This window comes from Mesoplodon bidens, assembly GCF_964165515.1.
Source record: "Mesoplodon bidens genome assembly, chromosome: 7".
Taxonomy (NCBI): Eukaryota; Metazoa; Chordata; class Mammalia; order Artiodactyla; family Ziphiidae; genus Mesoplodon; species Mesoplodon bidens.
Window position 1 is genome coordinate 38,216,094 of NC_138164.1, and position 17,698 is coordinate 38,233,791.

At 53.3% G+C, this 17,698-nt stretch overlaps 1 protein-coding gene across 1 annotated transcript in view; it reads right to left on the reverse strand.

Annotated features, from left to right (window-relative positions):
• Positions 1–287: 287 nt before the first annotated feature.
• Positions 288–17,698, reverse strand: part of LOC308619857 (BCL-6 corepressor-like) — a 43,485-nt gene continuing 26,074 nt past the window's right edge. The window contains 10 exon segments of the mRNA XM_081239083.1: positions 288–1,048; positions 2,473–2,629; positions 3,303–3,448; positions 4,599–4,765; positions 9,653–9,907; positions 10,135–10,155; positions 10,159–10,316; positions 10,901–11,143; positions 11,566–11,811; positions 17,224–17,410. Of these exon segments, the coding sequence (XP_081095209.1) occupies positions 757–1,048; positions 2,473–2,629; positions 3,303–3,448; positions 4,599–4,765; positions 9,653–9,907; positions 10,135–10,155; positions 10,159–10,316; positions 10,901–11,143; positions 11,566–11,811; positions 17,224–17,410 (1,872 nt within the window). The 3' untranslated portion in view covers positions 288–756.

Consider the following 17,698-nt stretch of genomic DNA (forward strand, 5'->3'; position numbering starts at 1 on the left):
AAAATTTCTTGAAGCGAAACCATAAAATATACACAAACACAAAAAACAGAAAATATACAAAACATGTGCTTTGCACCTTAACGCAAACTTAAGTAAAATTAGTTCTGACAGTATCCGGCATGACAAACTTCCATGGTACAAATGAGAATGGACCAAGGTTTGAGCAGGTACAGGAGACAATCCAGGCATGAACAACACCAAGGAAAGGTAGACAGGAAGTAACATGGTGTGTAGGAAATCACGAGACCAGTCTGATGGGAAGAGACTTAAACAAGACTGAAACTCACTTTCTAAACCTCCATCTCCAACTGGACAATTCGCAGGACACAGGTGCACCAAAGTGGCCAATTTATTCAATCCCTTTAATATGGAGGAAGAGTTTAAAATTTTACTGGTTTAATTTGCCCCAAAAGCAACTCTCAACAGTTATGGCCTCTGTCGTCGGAGCTTTGTATGAAATTAAGTCAAAGTGTGGAGCTCCTTTGCCTTTTTTTTTTTCTCCTTAAAAAAGAAAAGAAACAATTGTTCCGAGTAAAAACAAACATATTCCAAAGCATGTGTACATTGAAAAGTAAAGAAACTTTATTAACAACTTCATAAAAACTGACTTAAAATTTTAAAAAGAAAAAAACATGAAGTCCTTCCGACTGGAGTCGTGTCTCATAGTGTCCTTTCTTTACAGAAATAGTCGTATTACGACACATATGCACAAGGATTAACACCATGACACACTGTACACGGCGGGCCCTGGCGAGCTCACCAGTTGTCGTCTGAGTCCAGGTCTCTGGGGAGGATCCACTCCACGGATGAGCCCAGCAGAGTCTGAAGCTCGTTCGTGAACTCCACCAGATCTAAGAGCTCCTTACTTTCTGGATTACAGGACTCCAGGTCTTTGGGGCAAGAGAATAAGAGACTTGCTGACACTTGCCGGCAGAACTCGGCCTCCGCGATGGTGACGATTTCCACATTTGGGAAATTGCAGCGGAATATGCAGGAGGACATTTGCAGTTTCTTGAGCAGGTCTGAGAGCAACAGCCAGTTACGAGGCCTACACCAGAGAAAGGACAGTGGTTTGAGTTTCCGGCAAAATTAGAGGCGCTCCCAACTATGAACTACCCGTCTCCTGGCGGTGAAAGGGCCTGCTACTTCCACTTTGATTACCCCACCCCCACCCCACTTCTCACTGTCCTTAGAAGGTCTACTTCTTCTTTTTCTTTTTTAATTTTATTTATTTATTTATTTTTGGCTGCATTGGGCCTGTTGCTGCGCACGGGCTTTCTCTAGTTGTGGCTCGCGGGCTCTAGAGTGCAGGCTCAGTAGCTGTGGCGCACAGGCTTAGTTGCTCCGTGGCATGTGGGATCTTCCAAGACCAGGGCTCGAACCTGTGTCCCCTGAACTGACAGGCAGATTCTTAACCACTGTGCCACCAGGGAAGCCCGGAAGATCTACTTCTAGCGGGGGAACTCTGGACTCATGTGCATGTGTTAAGAGACCACCTAGGGCAGACCAGCCAACTTAGACAAAAGCAGGAGCAGCGCCCCTGAACGAGCCTCGTTGCAGGCCACCCCAGTGCTGCCTTGGCTCTGGTCACAACTCAGGTCACCCCTCTCCAAGTAAGTGCACCCCGTTCTAGTCACTGGGGAAAACCAGTCTGTATGCCAACCCAAGGGAGATGGCAAACACCTCTTTGACCTCTCCTCTCCTCCGGCCCTCATGGAGAGAGCATGAGAAACACTCGAGGTCACCTGGCTTTCCTTGCCTTTCCCACACCTCCAACCTGCCTCTCAATGCTGCCGGGAGTGAGGCTTTTTCGAGAAGGGAGGTGGTACAATCCTTCCTGATACCCTGCCACGCTTTATCATCTCTATCCCGAATAGAATGTCACCACAAGGGCAGACACGTTCCCAGCCTCAGAGTCCAAGGAGGATGCTACTCCTTAAGCACCGGGGTCAACACACAGCAGAGCAAGGTCTCCTGATGTGTTCACTCCAAAGGGTTGGTCATGGGGCACAGTGGCCCGACCGTGGGGACAAGACTCGATCTATGCAAATCTGAAGACACATAAGATCCCAGGTGCCACATACGGCTTTCTCTAATCTTATACGAGAAGCGGGTACACATCAGTATCGTCCCGTGGACCTCACGCGCCTTGGAAGGCCCCTATGGTAGCCGTTTGGGGAGGATCCCTTCCCCAAGAGTTTACTGACTGAAACTGTGCAATTGCAGTCGCTGACTCCCGTGTCCTTTGGGCTCTAGGGGTGTGTTCCAATGAGGGCAGTTGGCTGGGGAGCCCTCCCACCCCCAAACTTTTCTGGAAAAGTTCCACTGCATTATGTGAGGTCGGTGGACACTTGGTGAGGAATTCACTCACCCCCCAACCCAGCCAACCTCATCTACTGAAGGGGATTTCTAACTCCTGCCACCCCACAGAGCAGCTGGGCTGGCTCTTGACCACATGCTGGCCACGCTCACCCCTGAGCGACGGACACCTGGACGTTATAACACGGCAAAAGGGGGTCTTCGGAAAATTCAGATTCCAATAGGTCACCATAGGCCTCGTTGCTGTCATCCTGGTCCTCCGGTCCTGGGGGATTTGCTAAAACATCATAACCACTTTCATCATCTGGTTCTAACCGGGGGGGCAAACAAGAGAGAGGTCAGTAAGCTGGAGCAAGATTCCAGCTGTTCGCCAAAAAGGACTCTGGAAAAATTCTTTCCCAAGCAAGTCCTGCTCACAGCACCACCACCACCCCCAGAAGCCCAACTGAAACGAACAAGGCTGTTCAGCACACACAGAGCTGCCAGAGAACTCCGAAGAGCAACCGGGGCTACCGTCGTCAGGAGCCTGCAGGTTATTTAAACCGTCTGCAGAGGTGGCGGCGGGGGAAGAGAGAGAGAGAGAAACAAGATAACGCCTGCTGGTAAGAGGCAAATGCTGCTGGAGTTCGGGAACATCTCACGCTGGGGCTGGTGTCACCTCCTGACAAGTCCCACTGCACACGCCTCTAGGTATCTGACTGAAACCTCCCCACGCGTCCACCCGCCTTCCTGAGGGACTGCCCGCCTCACCGCCCCAGCCTGCCAAACAAAAGCTAGCCTGGCTAGCCAAGAGTTTTCCAGCCCCCCACCTCGCAAAATTCAAAGTACGTATCTCTTCTTTGACAGACTAACGTTGGGCTGCTTTTCCCAGTAAAGGGTCACTTAGAGTAAACGGGGGGTGGGGGTAGGGGGAACCCAGGTGAAAGGCTGTGAAGTCACCGTCTAGATGCTTGAACAAGACCGTGTCTTGACCTCTGCCGTACCTGTTAAGAACTTCTCCAGAAGTTCGCTGTGGTTCACTTTCTTGATGGTTCTACCTGAGTACGTAGCCAGGGTAGGAACAGCACCGTAGGAGAGGAGCAAGCGGACAATTTCGAGATGATCATTCTTGACAGCATCGTGGAGAGGCCTAGGAGAGGTGCGGGGGATTACACCCGTGCACGTGACGCTTGCTTCTAAGGACACGGGGCAAAATCGAGCGTGTGCGGCCAAGCCTCGTAGGCGCGCTATTTCACCGAGGAGGTGAGTGTACGGTCGCTGCGACAAATTACTCTGTTATTTCAACACATAACCCTTTACGGGACAGGTGAAGGGACCATCTCAGGCCTAATTCTTCAATGCAAATCTCTCTTAATGCATGGCCCAAGGAGGAACTCAGGCCACGATGAAAATGTTTCCAATGAACTTAAATAGTGACAGACTGTAAGAAGGTAACATACGGCGGGGTGGGGGGAAGAACCCCAGCACCACGGAAGCAGATACGAGAAGCCATTGTTACACCATTACAAACAAAACCCAAAAAGTGCAGTTGGTAAAAGAAACTAGGGGCAAAGTGGAACCTCTCCTGAAACCAATTTGGAGATGAGTGATCAACCCTCTCGCCCAGAAGCAGTCGACAGGCAGGGCGAGTTCTCAGGAGGATACAGAGTCCTCCTGCCCGTGTCCGCTGGGGTCAGGAACACTGTCCGCAGTCCCATCCAGAAAGGATGCTATTTGGAAACCATGAACCACCAAATACCTTACGGTTTTGCTCATTTTATGACCGTCAGGAAAGCCCCAGTGCCCTGCCTCGTGGTGGCATCCCAGGTACAACCAGGAAGATGCTTGGGCTGACTCAGACATGGGCCTCTGGCCAATAAACCGAGGTCAAGGACAGAGTGGGGGCCAGGCCCGGGGATGTGGGTGGACACGGCAGGTCCTATCAAGCCAGTTGCCACTGGACCTGTCTGTACTCCTGCAACTTTCAACTCACATATATGTTCAAGATTGAGATTCAACAGACGCTGGTGAAGAGTCCAGGGTCTTAAAAGAGAACACCCCTGATTATTCATGCAGGCTCAACATTTTCAGGGACTTCTGTCCATAAGAGCGTCACAGAGTTTTAAAGTTCTATGTAAATTTGCCAGAAAGATCTGTCCGATTCCATTCTAGAGGACTCCGCCACCAGTGTGCTTAAATGGCACTCACTCTCCATCTTTCCTTCTGGGGTTCCCCGCACACCCTGAGAACCACTGCCTATGCCCCAGCAGGGCCACGCCAAGAGCAAGACCGCCACTGACCCGGTTCCATCCTGGGCACTGCAGTTGACATCGGCGCCATATTCAAGGAGGTGTCGTACGATGTTGAGCCAACCTCTTGCACAAGCCTCGTGCAGGGCACAGTAACCCGCGTTGTCGCGGTGGTTCACATCACAAATCTTGTTCTCCAGGCAGTACAAGACCACTTCCTACGGGGAGAGGAGAGGAGAGGAGAGGAGATACCATCAGACAACCATACAGTGAACCTTGTAAGGGTGACCTCCCCATAGCTTGCCGGTGCCCACTTTCAAAGGCATACATCCTTGGGGCCAAAAGCCCACCATGGCGCGGGGAGGTGGCAGGCATCCTGGTGGGGGGTGAGAGTGCGTGAGAAGGGCTTGGAGATGCAGACAGTGTTGTCTAAGGCTCTGCTGCACCAGTGGCCTGGCCATGGGCAAGTTACCCTTGAACTTCTCCAAGCTTCCACAGGGCTGCTGAGAGGACGCATTCGGATAGCGATGGAAGCCCTCAGCCCAGGGGCCGACGTGACCAGTACAGAGGTGTCACGGCTGCTAACATCTTAGATGACACATTGCCAAGCACAGACCATTCTCACTTGATGGGTCTGTTCAGTCAGTGGCAGTGGACGATAACACAAGTTTAGATCAAAGTATGGATGACCAACACTTAAAGAGAGCTTAAATCAGCCAGAGAACATTCCCCAGCTTAGAGAAGCAGGGACACCCAGGTCACCTACATCCTCGCAACCCTTGTTAAGAACCCAAATCAGAACCTGGGCCTCAGATGCTCTTGTCTGTATGTTAAGTGGAGTTAAAGAGAAGCTCTCTCCCTCCATCCTCGAGGAATGACACAAAATGCCTCCAATAACCCCACCCTCTATTTTGCCTCACTCCACCCTCTCAAGTAAATATGAAAATTTTAGACTGATTCTGCCCCAAGTTAATGACAGGAACCTGATACACCACAGGCTGCAACCTCCACATTTCAAGAATCAAATAAAACGTTCACCCCCGCCCCCGGAGATGTTCTGTGTCAACACTGTGCATTAGAATCACTGTTATTAACCTTATTTCTTTGGCTTGTTAAAATATTAATATGAACCACTCCCAGTAAGCAGAGCAGGAACTTATTCAATGTTTTATTACCTTAAGAAAGTTTTCAGACACATCGAAAGCATTTGCCACCAGAAAACACGTTATACTGTTAATACTGCGTAAGTCGTGCCCAGCAGAGAGCCGTCAGGTTCTGAGAGCTGGGAGTAGGCAGAACGTGCATGTGGCCCAACACATGGTCTGCTGGGTAAGGGGGGATGGGATGGGGGTCAGAACAGGCCTCCTTGTGACATCTCTCAGGTAACTTATCTGTTAAACCTAAAACGGGGGTCATTCTAGCTGCTCATAAGTGCGAGATGGGTTCTGTAAAACCTTTTATGCCCTTTGGAGGACACGCCAATCAAAGGTGACCACTCACTTGGGAGCAAACTAGAATGTTCCATTTGCTTACCACGTGAACCCAATGGGGCATGCTGGTAAACCTGGCCATCGGGGCCCTGTTACTTCAGGTCACTGCAGCAGCTCCCTTCCAAAACAAGAGGAGGAAGAGAAAAGGCACGCCCACGAATGCGTTTCTCCGTTTACATCCCAACCTGCCAGAAAGCCCTCAATCCTCTGGGCTCCCAGGCCACCTGCCCCGAGCCCTGGTATCCAGGATACCGCATGAAGCTGCTGCTCTTTTAGCAGGCCCTCACTAGCCAGACTTGAGTGGACGGCTGCAAGCTAATGAGTTGTGTGCCCCAGCCAGGGAGAGGCCCTGTCACGTGGCTCTGGGATCAGGTCTGAACGCCACCAACTGCTGTGCACACATCAATTTACTCAACGCAGGGTTTATTTGCTGTGACAATCATGGCCTTCACCTGGAAACCTTCATCACTACTAGGGCAGATTCAAGGGTACCTAGAAATGAAAGGCCGTCCAAGCTGATGGGTAAGTCAACTCTCTTCTCCCGGAAGATGGCAGCAGAGGCAGCAGTAGCCCCACGGCCAGGTCAGACTTTTTGCCACGGGCTGTCCTAACTCAACCACGTTGATCCCACTATTTACACAGTGCTTCTCATTTCCCCAGATGAGGACGTCTTCTGTCACCCACAGGAACCCAGGAGCTACCAGGAAAGGAAGGTAGTACCATCCTCATTCAACACTTGGAAACTGAGGCCCAGAGATATTAAACCCCAAGTTCAATTAACATCAAGTACTAGACCTATAACTCAGGTCTTTGGTACCTGGTCAGCTGGGAAGATTCAAAGGGCCCAAGAGGGCCCCAGTTAGAGGGATGCAATGCAGCTGTGACGAGCATCCCACAGGCCTTCTCTGTTGGGGGTCAAGTGGGCTAACTACACTATCCTAACTAGGAGGGTGATGGCCTCTAAATGGATGGCAACCATCGCCACCAACACTTTCTCTAACTGAAAGGTGAAGAGGCGGGGCGAGTCTGTCGACGCAACACATTCCTTGGTTTATTTTCTCCGCTAGAAATAAACGGGAGTGTCTGAAGGGCAGCCCAGCCATTCCCAAGCAAAGTCAAACTGCTTTTGTCGGACAGCTCTCTGTTCAGCGGCTATAAGCCGAATGCCATTACCCGCAAAATGTAACCATAAAGGCCATAAGCCCGACGTTGTTAATTAAATGCCTCATTAACTTTTTGAAAAACATGACTTAATCAGTTCATAGAAAATTTAACCATCACCGCTAAAGGCACAAGCATGTGGTTGCACACGGGCGTTTCAGCCTAAGAAATAGAAGCCTTTTTCCCAGGAGGGAAAGGTTTGAGGTCTTTGGCCACGCAAGTGATCTATTTAACGCGGATCTGAAGCCAGAGTGTGTTTCTAAACTTCCAGAACCACATTATCATGACATAAAGCTCAGACAGCCTTTATACTGCACATGGTATCTCTGGCTAAGCAGAAGAAAATAACCAAGAATGCTGAAGACAAAACTTCAGGAAAACCCTCCCAAACCACACCCTTATCTGCTTAAGCAAACTGTCCTTCAATTTGAAAAGGTTGAAGCTGCCACATCTCCCAACTGGGCCATCATCCCAACATTTAAAATTCTGCCCAGAGAAATCCCAGAAATTTCTGCCCAGAGAAATCAAAGTTGAAAGCGTTCATCTACTTGTCACAATGTTCAGCATCAACACTGGTGATCTGTGGAATCTACATATTGAAATTTACATTTGAAGAAAAAAACAAATCCGACCGTAAACATTCCCAAGGCTTCCTGTGCAATCAAAGGCCAGGTAGCCTAAAAAAGTATGGATCAAGTGCCCCTTGGTCCAGGCCTCAGAGCCACCAAACCAAAATGGAAACTGTCTTAGAGGACCAACGAGGGTCTTTTGACGTCTCTGGTCCCAAAGGGAGGCTGCTGGAAATGATGCCAAGTTCACAGGTGGGGCTCGGAGCCCCGCCCTCCACGGCGGGTGCAGCAGCACCCCGCCCCCCCATCTCCAGCATTTGCTGGAAGCGGGAGTCTACTTTCTCAACCCTAACCCAAAAGTTGGGGTTAGGGGTCTCCCCCCGACCTCCAGCGTTTGCTGGAAGCAAGGAGACTATCTTCTCAACCACGGGGGGGTCTAGCTCAACACTATGTGCAACATCTGCTCTGTCCTCCTAGGCGCCCGCTCTCAGCTCTTGGGAAACCAACTGGGTGCTCCTTGGACTTCACCTGCAAGTAACTGCGCTAACTACCACAAAGTGCTCTCTAGCTAATGGAGAGGTCTCCAAGAGACGTGTAGATAGAAACAACAGCACATTCAACCCACAACAACAACAAAAAAACATCCCAAACTAAGCATAGCCCTAGTGCTTCCAACTACCCACCCACAGTCATGCCTTAGGGCCAAGGCAGGCACACTTCCAAGGGCTCACGGCACTATGGACCGGGGTGGGGGGACACGACGGGAGACGGGGGACAGGGGCACAGAGCTGGCTGAGGGTGTGGGCGCCAGGGCTCCGGGCCAGCCTGGGTCCTGCCACCCCAGTGCTCAGCCACACCTCCACGCTCAGCCTGCTGCACCGCGTTTTACTGTCACCATTCAACTCCCAGAGGGCTGATGCCAGCACAGAAAAATGCCTTTGCCCTGTGGGCTATTACATCACAATTGCTACTGACAAGTATGGTGGGGGAACTGCACAGGGCAGAGAGAGTCATCTGTCTCACAGAGGTTTTGAACTGTCAAAAGGGCAATTCCAGTGTGAGCCAGTCTTGCTGAGGAGCGTGGTGGGCTCTGGAGCAATGCTGGATTGCTACCTGTACGGGTATCAGCTAACCCCTCTGAGGCTCAGTTTCCTCATCCGAGAGTGGGCTAGTACTCGTTACTCCCAAGTGAAGATGTTAAAAGGGTGAAAGGACTTACTACAGATCACACGGGCTTAGGCAGATATCAGTTATCTTTCTATGTTGCTCTAGCAATAGAGGCCATCACTGTCATCAGCCGTGCTGGGTTGGGATACAGCAGTGTGGACAGGGAGTTTTGTGCAAGGCTCAACCCCTGCTCCCCGCCCATCAGCCCTCGGCTCCCGTGCCCTCTCAGAAAGAGACTGCTCAGGTCTGCCCCACTCCCACCCCTACTCTGCACAGACACTTCCCACCCGCTACCCCACAGGGGCATCACTCTGCCCCAAACAGCACAACTTAGTAGAGCTAATAACTACTCTCCTTCTTGCTATTCAGAATCCAAAAGGGCTCATTAAAATTCCCCTGGTCGCCAAGCCCTGGGTTAGGTCAGATTTTATATCAGAGATAAGTGAGCCGGACTGGCCGAAGCAGCCTACCTGCCTGAACGGGAACGGAACATCAGAGAGGCCTGCCTTTCTTTTCACACCACGACTGAACAAGCCACCAAAGAGCCCGCAGTGTGAGCGGGAGCCAACGCAAACACCCTGCTGGAACACCCAGCCCAGCCCGCCACGTGGAGGGGGCTGGGCTCTGAGACCCGCCCCCCATCCCCAGCCAGTGTGTCCCCCACCCAAGGAGCAGCAGCCGGTGGATCCTGATCCGGGGCACCCACAAGGATGCTCACCTCGTAGCCAAGCCGGGAGGCCTGCTGTAGGAGGGTGTCGCCTGCGTTCTTATTGACAATAAGTCTCCGCGCTTCTGGTGGCATCGGGCGGGACTGGGTGGTCTCTGGAGGGGAGCTTGAGCATGTCAGCTGCGAGGCCTGGGAAGATGGTAACAATTGCTGCAAACGGTCCAAGGGCTTCTGGTCCTGCTTGGCCGGCGAAAGATCATAGTCGGAACTGGGCTCAGGCCGCTCCTGAGTGGAGGAAAGCACTTTTCCTCCTCTCTGTCTGAGGGAGGCGGGGCGCGAGGAAGGGGCTGCATTTTTACTCGCTGGGAACTTCACCGCCACCCAGGAGACACGTCCCCTAGGAAGGGGCAGGGACGTTTTGGGGGGAGGGGTTCAGGAAAAGGAAAGCTTTGTCCCCAGAAGCAGAGAAGTAGGCAGGCGGGATGTGCCTGCAGAGGCCCGGGGGGCGGGGGAGAGCCAGGGGCAAGAGGTACCTTGCCATCCGCATTGTCCACCTAGGAGTCCCCTGGCAGCGGCAAGCCCCGCCTGGGCTCCTGAGGGATCAAATGCTTGGTTTTGCACGGTCGCTTCGCGGATGGTTTCTCGCTGTTGTCGGTGTATTTCTGCGGCAGGGGCGAAGGCTGCCGATCCATTTCTTCGTCCATGCACAGCACATCTGTCAGGGGGAGAAGCAGCGGGCGTTACACAGTTGTAGCCGGTGAGGAAAGAAAAGCCCATTGTTAGCACTGATCGTTGGAGCAGCTTCAGTTTTTAAAGATATACCAATTATGTTTTCAAAGCACTAATATTTTAATTATCCCACATTCAACCGGCAAATGGGCTAACCCACGAAACGCCAAATGGCAAGTCGCTTCAAAGGGCCGCAAGAGAGGGCAGAAGCCAGCCCTTTTTGCGCTCCCGTCCCCACCAATGGGGGGCCTGGGTGCTCGGGACAGGGCGACTGGGGACAGACAGCCTGAGGCTGGAATGAGGGCACTGACAAGCGCCCGGGGTCACCCAAGACTTCCCTTCCTGCCCAGCCGCGGGCTGGGTGATGAGGAGCAGCCCAGGAAGTCGAGCTCCCACCTCACTGTCCATTCCATAAGAAGTGTGCAGGCTGAAAGGACCTCATGAAGAAAACTCCCCGCTCGCCACACGCTACTCTTGTCAACTTGGATGGCCCTCAGGTCCCCTCCAGGGCCGTTTCCCACAGAGGGCGGGTGATCCACCCTCCAGGAGCGCCCCCCGCCCCGTGCGTACCTTGTTCATTGTCACTGCATTTAAGGGACTCCTCCAACCAGCTTCTGTTGCTTTGGGCCTCTGCCCTTTTCCTGCCAGGTTTCTCTTCGGAGATGCTATTGCCCTGGGGGGTGACCGCAGGCTGGACCACCTGGGTCACTTCCTTCCTGCCCTGCCGGCCAGGTTTGCTCTCTGCTGCCGACACCTGCTGCTTCTGCCGTTCTCTAAGGTGCAGCAAGCGGCGCTGCTTTCTGGGATGGAGCCCTGTTAATTCAATGCACACCTCAGGTTGGTCAGCTCACTATAATGTGGCTCTTCTAAGTGGTTAGAGGAACTGTTTGTCATTTCCCTCTCAGGCCAGTCAGCTAATGGAGAAATAACTACAAATTAATGAAGAAGCCCCCCAGGGCGGGGAACGAACTGTCTTACACATCACTAACAGGAGTGGGGGAGGGGAGGGGTGTGGTCACTGTGTTGGCTGGAACTTGTCACCAAGTCTCGGGAGGGGGTCTATTTGCCTTTGGCCACCTTTGGGCTCCAGCCCCGCCACCTGGCTTTGGGGGGGTGGGGGGTGGGGAGGTGTGAGTGGCTCCCCCCAGGGCTCCAGGGTGGGACTGGAACTTTCCACTGCTCCGCTCCAGGACTTCCGTAGGGTGCCCTGCGGGCCGAAGCGAAACCGAGCTCACCTTTGGAGACCCGTCTCGGCTTGGCTTTCAGCAGAGAGTTCTCCGGGAGCACAGTGGTCTCAGTGTGCTTCCTATTGCCAGAGACCTTGCGCTTTCTGTTCAGCCGGAGGGTGGGGCTGCGTGACGCGTCCGGGGCCGTCTGGTCGGTGAGGGACTCTCTGGGGGGCTCCGTGTCCATGTCCTCAGGAAGATCACTGTCTTCTGGGGCTTCGAAGGGGTCAGGTTTGCTTCCATCATAACACTCCCCTAGGGGAGGGGAGACAACCCGGAAAGGAGGGAACAAAGGTCACCAGGAGCAGGCAGGACCCCCATGCCCAAGGCAATCTGCTACCAACAGACCACCCCCCTTTGGAGACCAGGGGCCTCACACGCTGGAAGCACAAAACCCTCAGAAAGACGTCCCAAAGGAAGGACAGCTGAACACAGCCAGCAAAGAAAGCAGAAGATGAGGCGTGTAGCCCACTCACAATCCATCCTTCAAGGGTCAAGGTGAGGCATCTACACTCTCTCTCTATAGGCATGTGAGATAACTCCCTAACTGCTTAACTCTCCAAGGTGGCTTACTTTTAAAGGGGGGGTGAGTGACCTCACAGTAAGATCCAACCAATCAGGGCGGAGCTACAAATGACTATCCAACCAATCAGGGCGGAACTACAAATGACTATGGAAACAGCTGCTAGTAAACAAAAAAGGCTGATGTCATCAACAGACCAAATAGCCCCCAACTGCCATCTACACAGACATAGCACCAATGTTCACTTGGGTCAGCAGGGGCGAGGGTGAAGAAAAAGGGTACGGAAAGAATGGTGGGAGGCTGGGAAGCTGGGGAGACCAAGGCAAGAGGAGCCTGGCAAAGGGAAAGGAAAGGCTTCCTGGTGCACACACAAGGGTCAAGGGCAATTTCAAAGAACTCAACCAGATTGCTACAAGTCCGTCTGTCCTCCTTCCACACCCGTGGGGGGAAAAGCATTTCACTGCCATCGAGGGGCTGCTCCTAGTTCCTGTCTAGGAAGAAGGCCCTCAGTGACACCAGTCACCCACCTGGCACGTCTCCACGCCTTCCTTCCCAGGCAACAAGCATCTAAGGACATTTCAAAGACAAGACTCCAACCCCCTTCATGGGGGGGCGGGTGGGGGGGCGGCGGGCAGGGCTGAACTGCTCACACCCCAGCTCCGCCTGTGTTGCTCCTGCCCCCTCTGCTCAATCTAGCATCCACTTGGGGCTTTTCCTCCAATCACCCCAGCCTAACATTACTCCTCGCTTTTGCTCTAGCCAAAGAAACAGTTCAACTACTTTGCTAGTCACATTGTTTCTAACACAAATAATTCCATAATGATCACTGTGCTGTTAAAGAGTTCCCCGAAGATGACCCTGTGTCCATCACCGGCCGGGGGTGGGGGTGGGTGTATGAGTTTGGTATTTCGTTAACACCTGAGCTAAGCTCCCACAGCCCGTTTTTCTAGATGAAATCATGGACACACCCCTCACATGCTGCTCGCATTCCTCCTCCTCTCCCTAGACCACTTCAAGTATCACTCCCACTTCTGCCCAGCCGGCTGGTCCCCTGATCAGCCTCTCTTGGGGGGCATTCCCAGCATTTAATGGCAGCCAGTTGTGGGGATGAACCTCACCCTGGCCTGGGCTAGCCTGACCTGTGTTCTCAATGGTGGAACACACTTAGCTTTTCTCCAAGGGTATCCCAAGGTGGGAGAGATCCCCATCTACTCTTGCCGGAATGGTGGAATCACCCCAACCGCGAGGGTCTCCTGCCATGGCAGCAGGAGAAACCCCAAACTCCTGGCCTGTGCTTACGGGTGATGCAGCCCAGGCTACCGCAGGCCCGGTGAAGACGGCGTGCTGCAACTCTCACTCGGGCTGCTCTGTGACCCTCTTAAACACTCGGGCAGGAATGGCGCCGCTTTACAACTCGGCCCCCTTCACTTGTAAAGTGGGAATGTTACTGCTAGCCTCCCTCCAGGGTGGGCTTCATAATCACGGGCCGGGCTCAGCACAGAGAAAGGCTGGAAAAATCTCTTTAACCAAAAGATGCCAAGACTTTCAGACCAGCCTGAATCTCAGGCCTGAAATGTAGGAAATTTTAAGAGGTGAGCCCTGCTGGTTACACCATTGGACTTCTCTGGTCCAATCAGCCTTCCCTAAAAGCTCCGTGGGAGGGGATCCATGGAGGAATGGAAGGGCTACCTTAAGAACCCCCATGTCCAATTTGAAAGTTTCTTTTTCCAAACTAGGTCCATCCACCCTTCCCCCAACCCCGGAGCCTTTTAGGGCAAAGATCTCAATTCCCCTCAGCTAAGGCCCCCCAAGACCTTACGCTAGTGTGACCTTACCCAGGCCAGTAATAACCCTGAAGGACGCCCACCCCGACTGCCCAAGATGCCCATGGCCACCAGCTATGGGGTAGAGGCTCCGTGTCACTTGGAGCTTCTCAAAGACTGTTCTAACCACGACCCACAGGAGGATGACCCTTGAGGGCAAAGGAGATGGGGAGATAAATAGATACACGGGGATCCTAACCATCAGGCTTTGCCATCATTGCTACTTTTGGCCCTTCTAAAAGTGGGAAGCCATGTGCCCTTGGTCACCCAGTCTAAGCAAGATGTGAACGTGGTCCCTGCAGCATGGTCCTATGACTCACAGCACATATATCCCAAATTCATTATGATTGTACCATAGCATCACCTCACAGAAGCATCACCACAGCAACATTTACAAGTCACTGTGGCAGCAAAGCACCCTCCCCACTGTTGAGCCATGCCCAGTGAGGCCTAAACAAGGTGAGAGGGTTCTGACTTGCTGGAAGGCTCCCCAGGATTAAAATCCCCTTCTCTGTAGCTTAACTATAATAGCACCTCAAGTCAGGGCTAACCTTGTTCAAAGTTACACCTGCTACAGAAGGAGTGCAGGGGATCTCTGTTCCAAAGTAGTTTACAAACGTGCAAGTGCTCAGCTGGAAGAGAAGTTCCCTGAGCAAAGAAGTTTCATGAAGCCCCTCGACTGAGGCTTCCTCCAGCTCCTGGCCAGGCACTGCCACTGAGCAGGTCCTAGGCCTGTCCCAGCCAAGTGCTTGGCAAGGGAGATGGTTACTCCAAGTTTGAGAAGGAAGGGACCAGTGCCACCTTGCCCCGCCCCATCTTCAAATGCCACTGAGGGTTCCTAGTGATGAACTTCCAAGTCTGAGGAACCTCCAAACTCTGGTGAACTTCCAAAATAAAAATTTCACTCAGCCACCCATGTGATCATAAAGAATAAATGAGTATCTCGGCCACTGTGTTTTCAAGTTAATTCCTTTTTTTAAACAAGCCCCTAGCAACAAGATGCACCCGCACCAGGACAACCAGGGCCACGCAAACAGCACCCACCACCTTGGAAGCTCCTGGGCCCTCCATGGGTAGGGGCTGCCTCAGAAGGGGGAAGGCATCTTGAAGGCATCCTGGACCCTCTCTGGGACCCCTGCCCGCTCCAAATCCCCGCCCCAGCTCCCATGTGCTCACAGCTCGGCTCTCGGCCACACCTACACCCATGAGAAGGACCTGAGCCCATATCAGCTCAAGACATGATGGCCCAAGAACAAGAAGGCCCATTCATATCCAGCTGAATGGAGTGAACACCTGCTGGGCCTTGGACGTGGAGGCCGCAGTAAGAACAGTGGCCCCTTCAGGTGACCTTTCCTGACCAGCTATTTACAAACCCCACGTTTCTACAAGACAGAGGGTGGGTGGGGAACCCACCTCCGTTGCCCCAACCTTTCAAACGGAGCCCCTCACCTTCCCCAACCCTTCTCCTGCCCTCCCATGGTGGCCATTCATGGCTCACTGGGCCATGTCCCGGGTGCTCCAGGAAGAGACCCGTCGGTCAGTCTGAGATTGGAGGCAGGCGGTGGGGGGAGGGGGCTTTCGGAATCATCTGGGGCTCAGGCCCTGCTCCCCATCAGCCACACCGAGTTCTCGTCTCCACGCTCAGCAGGAAAGACTGGGAAGGACGCACACAAACGTCTCTGGGAAGAAGGGCGGGTGAGGCCACTGAGACGTGAAGGGCAGCGGCCACCCTGGGTTTGGCCACGTTGCTGGAGAAAAGGGCGAGAAGACTCGAGGCCGGTTAACTGCCCGCTGCCTTCCTCCAGCCTCCCTCACCGTCCACCCAGAACAGGCAGATCCCCTCCTCAGAAAAGTGCATCCCCGTGAACTTGGCCTTGCCCACTTTTACCACATCTCTCTGAGAAACTTCCCAAGAGCTGAGTTATGAGGCCACTCGGGAGGGTAAGGGCTGCATGTCAGCTGTGAGCACAGGCAAGGAGGGAGGCCTTCTTGCTGCTTCACTCCAGGGTGGCCTGGACCCTCCATTTTTCATTCCAATCCCGAGGGGGAGGAGCTCGGAATCGTCTACTCCAGGCACATCGAGAGCCCCATCCCTCGGGTAAGGCCGCCACTGACTAGCCCCAGAAATCCCCTTCTACGGGAGCCACGTGGGACACACCGGTCCCAGTGTGGCTTACCCAGAACCCTGGCCACAGGCCTTTGTCTGACCCCAAAGATGAGCTGGGGGAGGGCAGTGCTCCAAGCAGCAGAGAGAAGCACACGCTGCTGCTGACCACAATTCTCCCGAACTGCATCAGGCACCCACGACCTAAGCGTGCGGGCCAACGCCGACCCTACGACTGGGTCCAAGGGCCTGGGCCTCCCAAACGTGCCCACCACCCCCGACTGTCCCGTCTCAGGAGGATGTCACGCCCACCCTGTCCTCGACGTTCACCGAGGTGCCCTCACTCACCATCACCGGTAAGGTTTCTGGGGTCCGGAGCAGGCTGCAGGCCACAGGCCACCAGAACGCACACTGAAGAAAGCGGGAGAAAGACCTCCACTTGCTGCCAACGCATCTCATTAGCCCAGGAAGTCTCGAGGGCCAAGCCCGAAGTCAACCCCAGTGGGGGAGCAGCTGAGGGGACCGCAGAGTGTGACTCGAGGCCAACACGAGCTTTCTCTCCAGTTCGGCCTCCAGAACAGAACACACCCGTCTGGTGGGAAGAACGGCCTTGTTGATCCCACGGCCTCGGAGCGTGGTGTCAGCTCCTCATGACTGCAAACGAGCCTCCACAGAACACGATGCTCATCTCTCTGGGGCCTTCATCAGCCCTCATCGCACTTGAACGAAACCTCTGCCTTTGGAGGGAGAATCCGAGTACTCTCCACTCCCTCCCACAGGAGACTGTCACTCTGGATGGTCTGGCTCTGGCTGCAAGTGCCATTCCACTGCTACCAAAAACCCGTGTCCGTACCTGCTACAAAACAGAACACATACCTGCTACGCCGGAGGTCCTGCACTGCCATTCCTCTGCTCTACTGTATCAGACTATTACTAACTACAGGACTAGCATTGCTCCGGAAAAAGGAGATGCGTGCCAGGGAACAGCATTTCATAGGTGCTTCACTCCTGGATGCCGCAACGCTCCAAAGGACAACCAGCCTTGCAATCCACAGCTGGGAAGGGTGGCCAGAGCAGCCCGTTCTCCGAACAGCCAGCACCCAGACGCTGGGCCGTCGGAAGCGTACTGTTTCCTCTCACCTCCCTCGGCACTGGGAGCGGAAGCGCCCCGTTCCCACCGACGTGGTACCACACGCGAGCCGCCTGGGTTCACTTACATCTCTCACTGTCGTTCTGGTCGGCAATGGCCTCCTCCAGGGCGACCGACTTTGGCTTTTTGTCCTGACTTCCTTTCAGCCTTTCCCAGTCAGTGGGGCTGAATTTGTGCACCTCAGAGTCTTTGGTCGTGGGGTGGCCACCTTCTCGCTCTTTCATCTCCAACTCTGAGAAGCGCATCACTGCACGCTACAAAGAGAACGGAGATGGAAAAAAGACACACCTTACCACCAAAGCTATTTCACTGCCCTTACCTTAAAGGAAGGTATCTTCAAAGAAAAGTTTGCCCAAAACCAACCACAATTTATGATACAACTGAGATATTTTAAAATTGAACGATAAAAACGTAAGAGTGTCTATGTGTAACTAGTCACACACTCTTTATTCCTAAAGCCATATGTATGTAGAGATATATGTGGTGTGTATGTATAGCCATACATACACTGTGGCATACAGACAGACATTCTCTTTCGAAGG